The sequence below is a fragment of the Haemaphysalis longicornis genome, unplaced genomic scaffold, assembly GCF_048455015.1.
Source record: "Haemaphysalis longicornis isolate Haplotype H1 unplaced genomic scaffold, Haemaphysalis longicornis Haplotype H1 scaffold_18, whole genome shotgun sequence".
Classification (NCBI taxonomy): Eukaryota; Metazoa; Arthropoda; class Arachnida; order Ixodida; family Ixodidae; genus Haemaphysalis; species Haemaphysalis longicornis.
The window spans coordinates 6669745-6680696 of NW_027526282.1; the positions used below are offsets into that span (position 1 = coordinate 6669745).

Genomic DNA, 10952 nt, shown 5'->3' on the forward strand with positions numbered 1-10952 from the left:
ACCGTAACTCCGCCCAGGCATACATACCCACCCCCAGCAGCACCCAAACACCACTACCCCCTGCCCCAGGAGGATTTCGACACACCCAAAAAGATTCCACAACTGCAACCCCGCCCAGAGATACATACCTCCACCCCCAGCAGCGCCCCAACAGCACTATCCCCGCTCCCCGAGGAGGATTTTGACACACCCGAAAAGATTCCACAACCGCAACCCCGCCCAGGCATGCATACATACATCCACCCCTAGCAGCACCCCAACACCCCTACCCACTCCCCCAGAAGGATTTCGACACACACCAGAAGCTTCCACAACTGCAACACCGCCCAGGGATACATACATAGACCCCCGGCAGCACCCCAACACCCCTCCCCCGCTCCCCCAGGAGGATTTCGAAACACCCAAAAAGATTCCACAACCGTAACTCCGCCCAGGCATACATACCCACCCCCAGCAGCACCCAAACACCACTACCCCCTGCCCCAGGAGGATTTCGACACACCCAAAAAGATTCCACAACTGCAACCCCGCCCAGAGATACATACCTCCACCCCCAGCAGCGCCCCAACAGCACTATCCCCGCTCCCCGAGGAGGATTTTGACACACCCGAAAAGATTCCACAACCGCAACCCCGCCCAGGCATGCATACATACATCCACCCCTAGCAGCACCCCAACACCCCTACCCACTCCCCCAGAAGGATTTCGACACACACCAGAAGCTTCCACAACTGCAACACCGCCCAGGGATACATACATCCCCCCAGCAGCACCCCAACACCACTACCCCCTCCCCCAGGAGGATTTCGACCCACCCAAGAAGATTCACAACCGCAACCCCGCCCAGGCATACATCCACCCCCAGCAGCACCCCAACACGACTACCCCCTCCCCCAGGAGGATTTCGACACACCAAAAAAACCACCACGACTGCAAGAGGTCGGAGATTTATGTATTTGTAATTTCAATTCAGCTTTGCTTTGTGTGAATGCAAGTTACGAGATCTGACGTGATTTTAATTTTCCTATTTATTATTCCCACATTTAAATTTCAAATTCAATTTATTCTGGACGTAAACACATACATGTAGTTATGTGCACGAGCGTGGAACGTTGCCTGCAATGCCGCTGCCTCGGTAAGACACATCGAATAGTAGTGGAAGCGCTCGATGAAAACACAGCCGTGCAAGAACTGTGCACTAAAAAAAGCCGCCCGCATATTCCCACGGGGGGAACTCGAGTAAATGCGTCGCATCTACTCGAGTCAAGCAAAGCGTCACGTCAAGCGAAAGCCAAGCAAAGACGCCCTTGACTGAATTCCGAACCGCCCTCCGCCGCTTATATACGTTGAGGGGACTGCGTAAGCCGGTCCCAGTCGACGACGTTGGCGTACTTGTAAAGCGGCGTGGACTCAAGGTGTTCGAGCCAAGCGCGGATGTTGCTTCACCGGAGAACAGCACACCGGTTATATGCGCAGCGCGCCCGAAGGAGAGGAAACCGCGGAAGAGAGAGTACTGCACATGCGCCGGCCCCAGCGCGTCTGCCGCGGCTGTGACGCAACGTGCCGCGGCTATGACGCAACACAATCCAACACAATCCACTTTAATCCAATCCAATCCAAATCCAATACAATCCAAGCCAAGCCAAGCCGATCCAATCCAAGCCAATCCAATCGAATCCAACCCAATGCCCCTCGCGAGAGAGTGTTCTAATCCAATCCAATGCCCCTCGCGAGAGAGTGCTTGCTATCGCCTCGACTCGACGCGCATGCGCAGTGAGCGTGCGGACTACGGACGTCGACGCGGGTGACATCGTGAGTTACTGAAATGCTCTGCATTTAAAAGATTCCACAACCGCAACCCCGCCCAGGGATACATACATCCACCCCCAGCAGCACCCCAACACCACTACCCCTCCCGCAGGAGGATTTCGACACCACCAAAAACATTCCACAATTACAACCCCGCCCAGACGTACATACATCACCCCCAGTAGCACCCCAACACCACTACCCCCTCCCCCAGGAGGATTTCGACACACCCAAAAAAGATTCCACAACCGCAACCCCACCCAGGAATACATACATCCACCCCCAGCAGCACCACAACACCACTACCTCTCCCTGAGGAGGATATTCGACACACCCAAAAAGATTCCACAACCGTAACCCCGCCCAGAGATACATACGTCCACCACAAGTAGCACCCCAACACCACCACCCCTCCCCCAGGAAGATTTCGACACACCCAAAAAGATTCCACAACTGCAACCCCGGCCAAGCATACATACATCCACCCCCAGCAGCACCCCAACACCATTACTCCCTCCCCCAGGAGGATTTCGACACACCCAAAAAGATTCCACAACTGCAACCCCGGCCAAGCATACATACATCCACCCCCAGCAGCACCCCAACACCATTACTCCCTCCCCCAAGATTTCGACACACCCAAAAAGATTCCACAACCGCAACCCCGCCCAGGCATACATACATCCACCCCCAGCAGCACCCCAACACCACTACCCCTCCCCCAAGAGGATTTAGACACACCAAAAAAGATTCCACAACCGCAACCCCGCCCAGAGATACATACATCAGCCCCCAGCAGCACCCCAACACCACTACCCCCTCCCGCTGGTGATTTTGACACCACCAAAAAGATTCCACAACTGCAACCCCGCCCAGGAATACATACATCCACCCCCAGCAGCACCCCAACAGCACTACCCCCTCCCGCTGGTGATTTTGACACACCCAAAAAGATTCCACAACCGCAACCCCGCCCAGGCATACATACATCCACCCCAGCAGCACCCCAACACCACTACCCCCCTCCCCGAGGAGGATTTCGACGCACCCAAGAAGATTCCACAACCGCAACCCTACCCAGGGATACATACATCCACCCCCAGCAGCACCCCAACACCACTACCCCCTCCCCCAGGAGCATTTCGACACACCAAAAAAGATTCCACAACCGCAACCCCGCCCAGGGATACATACATCCACCCCCCAGCACCACCGCAACACCACTAACCCCCTCTCCAAGGAGGATTTCGACACATCCCTCTAAAATCGAAATTCTGGATACATCTTTGATAGAAGGTGAGAAAGAATTTATTTATTTATTGTGGTGGTTTGACGCGCCGACGCAACGCAGGCGATGAGGTGCGCCGTAGTGGAGGGCTCCGGACTAATTTTGACCACCTCGGGATCTTTAACGTACGCCGAAATCTGGTACACACGAGCGTTTTTTCTTTCCGCCTCCATCAGACAAGCGGCCGCCGCGGCCGGGAATCGAACGCGCTTCCTCGTGGTCTTTGTGAAACAAGAGCTTGCTAAACCTGGATGTGACGAACTTGACAAAAGTTCGCCATTTTTCGTTAAATCCAGGTTTTTGTTAGATTAAGGTTTTGAGTTAGAGCTCGCGGAAATGAAACAGAAACGAAGCCAAAACACTAGATATCAGTCAAGGTAAAGTCACCCTTCATGGATTTATTTCACAGCAAAAAACTGCGTACGTTGTGCCTCCTGCTTTGGCATGAGCTTAGGCACTACACGGTGTTTAAAGAAGCAGGGTCAGTTACCCTCGCATTAAGAAACATAGCTGAAGTATCACTTCTGCCTTTTGACACTTTTAGGCGCTTAACGCGTTACAAGAACAAAACCTATGGTGAAACGTGTCCTTTTTGCGAACTTGATGTTCTTTACCACCTTCAAGATTGTTGAGTGAGTGCTAGCTGGGATAATATGCCAGGCGGCAACGTTATTCTTTCTCGCCAGCGGAAACGGCAATTAGAATTCTGCGGTTTTTCTGAAAAGACACAAATTTTCGTTTCCTAGCAGCAGCACTCATCACCGACGAACCGATACCACGGATAGAGGTGGAGATGCACGACCACACGACTACAGGACGGCCTAGCATCTCAAAACTTAACTCTCGAACCGAAACCACACTCAAACGTGGAAACGCATGGTAGTTTGCAATGCGGGCGAAAAAAATTGGAAGGTTAGTTACTCTTCCTAGCTGGTGTGGTGTCACGCTACAAAAGCAGAACCAGAAGTGACTGCTACGATAGCCGAGGGATTTTCATTTCATTTTTTATTTCCTTAAGGACCCCACTGGGGGGTATTACATAAGGGGTGGATACACAAGAAAAGAAAACATTTGAACAGATTAATTTTCGCAGCACAGGTGATTTGTAACATTTGCAATGAAGCATGATGGGGAGGAGGTTGAAACAATGGAGCAGGGAAGGTCGTTCCAATCCTTGGCGGCACGGGGAAAAAAAGAGGCGGAAGAAGTGGCAGTTCTTTTACGATAACAGGACACTTGAAGTGGATGGCTTGTGCGGTGTGAAATGTATGTCGGGGGGGGATGTACGGAGCTGCATTGAGGGAAGAATGAAAAATATTATGAAAGAGGGAAAGGGTGGCGATACGGCGGTGAACAGAGAGGGGTGATAAACCGGACTGTGCTTTCACGGATGAAACGCTGATGCCGTACGAGTACTGGGAATGAATGAATCGAACGGCGCAATTTTGGACAGATGGTGCTAGCCCCTCCGTTCATCATCATCATGATCATCATAATCACCATGACGAATTTCGTGTTTAGGCGATTCCAGACGTCTGCATTGCTGCTGGCGCTTTACGGTAGTGTTAGTGTTCGCTAAATTAGTTCCTTTCTCAGGCCAATTTTTGGGTAAAAGTAAAAAAAAAACAGTGACTGATCAGCTCGCCGACTTCGTTAGATCAAGGTTCACCGCCGAGAAGTTTCATTACAGAAACGTCGCAAACGCATGAGCTCCAATGGGGGTGGCAAAGGGGAATTGAAAATCATCGTTAAATCCAGGAATTCGTTAAATAGAGGTTCGTTAAATCCAGACAGTTAAAACTGGATGTATTAACTGTCTGGATTTAACGAACCTCTATTTAACCAATTACTGGATTTAACGAGGTTTTTCAATTCCCCTTTGCCACCCCCATTGAAGCTTGTTTGCGAACTCTGTAACGAAGGCTTTGCGATGGTTGACCTTCATGTAACGAATTCGCTACGCTGATAAGCTATTATTTTTTGCACTTTTTCTGAAAAATCGGCTCGTGAAGTGTACTTAAATTAGCGAATTTTGCGTGCACCGCAAAATACCATGCGTTTCCAGGTGTGAATGCGGTGTCAAGTGCTGGGCCTGCCTGTCGGCGTGTAGTCGCGCGTCTCCACTGCTATGTGTGGTGTCGGTTCGTCGGTGATTTCTGCTGCAGAAACCGAAAAGTTTTGTCTTTACAAGACAAGCTCGCAATTGTAAAGGACGTATCCGCCAGCGAGACACAAGAACGTCGCCACCCGGTGCAATATCCCTGCGAGCACACTCTCACCAATTTTGAGTGCGCGAAAGAGCACCAAGTTCCCGAAAAGGCGTCCTTTCAGTCTTATTTTGGTCCTTAAGTTGCGTTAAGGCACCGTAAAGGGTTGAAAGCAAAAGTGATACGTTTGTGAATGCGGGGGTAAATGACCTTGCTTCTTTAAAGTACCCTGTAGTGACTAAGCTCGTGAGAAAGCAGCAGGCGCGAATCACGTAGTTTTTCACGGTGAAATAATACCTTGAAGGGTGAGTTTACCGTAAGGGAAATCTAGCAGTTCGGTTTGGATACACGCGAGCCTCAACTTGAAGCCTGCATGTAACGAAAACTTGCACGTAACGAAAAATTGCTAATTATTGTCAACTTCGTCATATCCAGGTTTAACTGTATGTACTCGTAGATATACAAATGGCTACTGCTTGCGCCATAGCTCGCCGGTTTCCTTACTTAACGTTGATGGTGTGGTAAAGTGACATCTTTCTCACGGTGGTTTTCCTCGAGCATCGCTCTCCTAACTATGTGTGGCAAAGGTTTGAATCTCCATTACAGCTGCTAAAAAGAGGAAATACAAAAAGAAGAAAACAAACTGCGATCCAGAGTACTCTTAAAGGTGACACCGCAGAGTACAATCGTAGAAAGCCACAACCTTCACCGTCGCAGGTGATCGCCGAGGCGCTGGAAGCAGCTGAAATGCATTCGTCACCACTGAACACAACGTCCTCCTTCCGAAGCGAGGGCGAGACGCCCAACGCCTTATCGGTGACGAAAGTGGACGACTGCACCTCTCCTGTTCCCGCGAGACGCTCACCCCAACCGCGGTCAACGCTGGAAGCGTGTCCGCTGCCTGCTTTGTTCCAGCCGTCCGAAGAGACGATGGGAGCGCTGGGTGGCGCGGACGACGATTCCGGCATACCTTATTCAAAGGAGCAGGTGAGTATGCAAATGTTAGAACCTACGCGTTCGATCAATACAATATTCAGTCCAACAGTCGCTGCGCTCGGTTCGCGCATCAGGCGGGCTCTCAATTCTTGATGCCGCCGTCGTGGTTTCCGGTTGGCGGCGACAATGTCTTTTCGCGGACGCACATGATTAGCCCGGCCATCACAGGAGCGATGGCTCGGCTGTTCATCTCGGCTGAAGATTATGGCAGCTGCGGACGCAAATAGTATAACGCCCACAATAAGTCCTTTCATGGCATTCACGGCTGCTCGGCAGCGGAGGAGAGCAGTATGGAGTGGTTTAGTGCCCACTAAAAACGTCCAACGACCCTATCATCCCTCAATGATCCTAGTAGAATCTATCACGTTAATAAGGAATGCAGATTAAGTAGTGACGATTTACCAACCGATAGCTTGCCGAGCTATTATGACGCAACTGCTACTGCATACAGCGAAGTGAACCCTGAATTTTAGAGAATTGGAAATTTGCAAGAAATAAACTACGAGAGACATCAAACTATCTCTACAAAACAAACTTCGGTGATCCCCGACCCCCTTTCACTTGCTTCCGCATGTTTGTGCGACTGGCGGACACCGACATGCCACCTCCAAGAAACATGACTAAAATTTTAGCGGTACCTCTAGTTTTGGATGATTGTACCTCTTAAAAAGTAACATAAAGCTAAACCCACTGATAACTCTGTTCTTACTATCAGCCTTACGACGTCCCTGGTGACGATGTGTGAGGTGGAATTTTTCAATATTTTTTCCCCCTAAAACTGTCGTTCGGAGCCGGAAGAAAAATATATGAGTTACTAAATGCTGGTACTTTCGAATAAAAATGCAGTGACGATTACTATACTCCATGATGCGAAATTTTTGCGCAGCGCGAACTGCGGTCTTCTGGTCACGGCGCCTACCTGCTGCGTCCCGGGAACTGATCGCGTGATCAGCGAACGCATGGCCGCGCGCCTTACTATGCTGCTATCTCGCAGCGCGTCGCCGCCGCCGTAGAGGATGCCGTTTCAAATTGTGTTTGAACCTCCCGCGCAAAAGTCACGTGGTTCGAATGACCCACGCACGGAGGAATAGCGCCTGGCGAATGTGTGAGGAAGAGGCAGTGCGTGCCGCCCTCCCCCTCACACTTTCGCCAGAACTCCGACGAGCGTCTTGTGCTGGCTCAGCATACTGCCCTCCCCCTCACACTTTCGCCATACTTTCCTGCACCGTTTTTATCCATTCTTCACTCGCTCGTTTACAACGCCGAGGCCGTCACCGTCGCCATCGCCAGCGCCAAACCACGGTAGAGGTCGCCAAAGTGCTTCCGCACTAAAACAAAATTGCATATTGCTGCCACGCTGCCTTTAGCTAGCAATTTCAGACCACCCCCGTGAAACGAAGGCAGCTGATGACGATGTCGCATGCAAGTTGCCACTCCCATACCATGTTTTCACAAGACCAGAATTCCCGATTTAGCAAAAGCGTACAGCGCGGATGCGGAAGGAAGGAAGGGAGTAAACTTTATTTTCCTAAGCACCCTTAGTCCAGGGCGCCGTCTTGGGAAGCTGTGGCCATGGCTCCCAGGATGACAGAGTTTGATTCGGAATGCGAGCATGTTGGTAGCAGTTGTTTTCGGGGAGTATAAAACGTTTCAAAAGGTTTTCTAACCTCTGCGTCGACACACCTTAAAAAGTAGTAAGTGCCCTCCACGTGCACTTACAGCGCAAAGTAGCGGCTTTCGTCCACGTCATGGAGTAGCATGTAGGATTGGTCCGTGGATTCGCTGCTCTGTCCTTTACATTTGTTGTAGTTGCGGAAACACCACTGTGGTACTAAGAGCCACGATTACAGGAAGCCGCCCAACCACGCAGAAATGTTTTTCTGTTAAAAGAGTCGAAAGTTGGGCGAGTTGGTATTGACGCATCTTAAAAATCAAACTGCGCGCAAATTAACGAGGACGTGAACACACTGAAGACACCACAAGCGCAGCTCACAACTGGTTTATTGTTACAAAATTCGAACATTAAATACCCAGGCGTCCCACATACGTCACATTCTCAGCGCTATCGGCTGCACACACAAATAAAAAACTCAGAAGCACACGAATGACAGATAATTCCGCGACGATAACACCATCACACATGAAATATCCTCCCCCTCTTCACCACGCATGCCCTGAAGAGGCTTCAAATTCATGTTTAGTGCCCATCTATGTAGGCGACTTCGCGACTAAGCAAGGCAATAGATGGGTGACTAATACAATCTGAACCAGCTTTTAAAATGTGTCTGGCCTCGACAATTTCTCTTGTCTGCTGATTCTTATGCCTAAATAAAATGGTTGTGCGCTCAAACACAGGGGTACATTCAGGGGTACATTCAGGAACGCATGCGCGGCAATGGGAAGACATGTGGCTGAGGTCCCGTTTTTCTTTCGAATAGTTATGTTCCTTAAGTCTTGTATTGAAACAACGCCCGGTTTGGCCAATGTATACCTTGCCGCATACAAGTGGTATGGAATAAACAACCCCCGTGGCACATTGGATGAACTTCTTTTTGTGATTAATACCACATGCTCCTTGACGTTTTCCTGCCCTTTTGTTCACTTTTGGGCAGATCTTACTTAACTTATTAGGAGCTGAAAACACTATTTTTACGTCATACCGCCCGGCCACTCGTTTTATACCGTGTGACATCTTGTGAACATAGGGCACCACGGCAAAGTTTTTCGGCTTTTCTTTTGGTGGTATGGCCTCCCTATCCGACTTTACCCACTTTACCAGTTTTTCACTTGCTCTAGAAATAACATGATCAGGGTACCCGGATTTTTTTAGCTTCTCCACCTGCTGTAAGACACTTTCGGGCATTGAATGCTCACACGATTTTGAAATGGCCGACTTCAAGCAGGAGAGTGCAATACCCTGCTTCACCACTTTCGAGTGCGCCGACTCAAAGCTTAAAAGGGCTTTTACAGACCTGGGAGCGTACGCGTAGCACATGTGCCCTTCTCCGAAAGTCATCCTTAAATCCAAAAACTGGAGCACTCTATCTCTAGGTAATTCGAAGGTAAATCGAAGACCCTGACCGCACTCTTGAAAACCTTTAGTACGTCGGGGCAAATTCTGCAGGAGGGCCTGTCTACCACCACCAGAAAATCATCCACATACCGGAACACTTTTACAACAAGCCCCTCAAGCTTCTCATTCAGACACCTATCCACACCTCCCAAAAAGATATTACTGAGAACAGGGGCCACTCGGGACCCTATGCACACGCCACTCCTCTGAATAAATGCTCCTCCTTCCCACTCGACCACAGTGGAGGCCAGGTAGAAGGACAACAGTTCTAAAAAGGAATTAAGCGACATCCCGCACCTACCAATGAATGCACACTCGTCGTTGTCCTGTGTTATGCATTTCTTTACACTGCTCATTAATGCGTCATGCGGCATAGAGTAATAAAGATCCTCCACATCAATGCTGAACGCATCAAGGCTTCCATTGTCAAGTTCCCCCATACTCTTGACGACCTCTGCTGAGTTGGGGACCATGTACGGGTCATTGATATGTAAAGTGTCTAGAAGTTTCATAAGAAACCCTGACACAGCCCGCTGCCATGTTCCGCGTTCGGAGACAATTGCTCTAAATGGAATGCCCGGTTTATGCGTTTTCGCATTGAAGAAAATGTCAAGCTTAGTTCCCTTTTGTGCTTTAACGGAAGACGCCAGACGCTCTAGATTATTACTACGCAAAAGCGCGATAGCACGTTCCTTCAGTCGTTCTACCTTAACGGAAGTAGAAACAAAGTTCTTTTCTACAGCAGCGCTGGCTTTCTCGTTATAAACACCTTCAGGCATAACTACGAAATGGCCTTCTTTGTCAGCCACAGTCACCTTTAGCTGCGACGACACCAGGTAGTCCACAGTTTTTTGAACATTGGTCGACTTCCGTTGCCTGGCTCCTCCCCTTTCCAGGACGTCCACGCCCTCCGCGATGCACCGCGCACGAACATCCTCAGGCACCAGGCTCGCAACTTTCCTCACCGTTGCAAGTTTTTCAGCTGGGGCCAGGGCGGGCTCAAGGCCAAACTTCGGTCCGAGCCGCAGCACCCGCTGGTGTTCCTCTGGGATTACAGCACCCCCGAGAACGTCAAGCCGCCCTTCCTCAGCACGAGTCTTCTTTTTGAAGGGTAGCGAGTGGCGGGAAAAGCTCCAAAGGGCTTCCGTCGCCTGGTCTGCCGTTTTGCACCATCCACGGAACTCCCTGCTGTCGAAGGATCCATTCTCTGCCCGGCACATCACACGCAGATGGTCCTTGAAGAATCTGGCCTGGTGCCACCATTCTGACCGCAGCATCTTGCATAGTCTTCTAGAATGGTTCTTGGACGGTTGCAAGAACCCACTAACTGAAACAACTTCGGCGGGACACGCCCCATTCCTCGCGTGCCAAGAGAGGATTCGTGCTTTACATGTACACACCGCTATTAGAGACACGATGACGGCTGGGTCGCCTAGGTTAAAGTTAGTACATAACGAATTGCCCACTGTACAAGAAAGTAACTGTAAAAGAGTCGAAAGTTGGGCGAGTTGGTATTGACGCATCTTAAAAATCAAACTGCGCGCAAATTAACGAGGACGTGAACACACTGAAGACACCA

General features: G+C 50.1%; 1 protein-coding gene across 1 annotated transcript; it reads right to left on the minus strand.

Moving 5' to 3' along the window:
- Positions 1 to 7554: 7554 nt before the first annotated feature.
- On the minus strand, positions 7555 to 10952 carry LOC144166640 (uncharacterized). The gene is made up of 2 exons (XM_077696177.1): positions 9675 to 10952; positions 7555 to 7628 (listed from the first exon to the last, which is right to left on the minus strand). The coding sequence occupies exons 1-2, from the start codon at positions 10894 to 10896 to the stop codon at positions 7555 to 7557; spliced, it is 1296 nt and encodes a 431-aa protein (XP_077552303.1). The 5' UTR covers positions 10897 to 10952.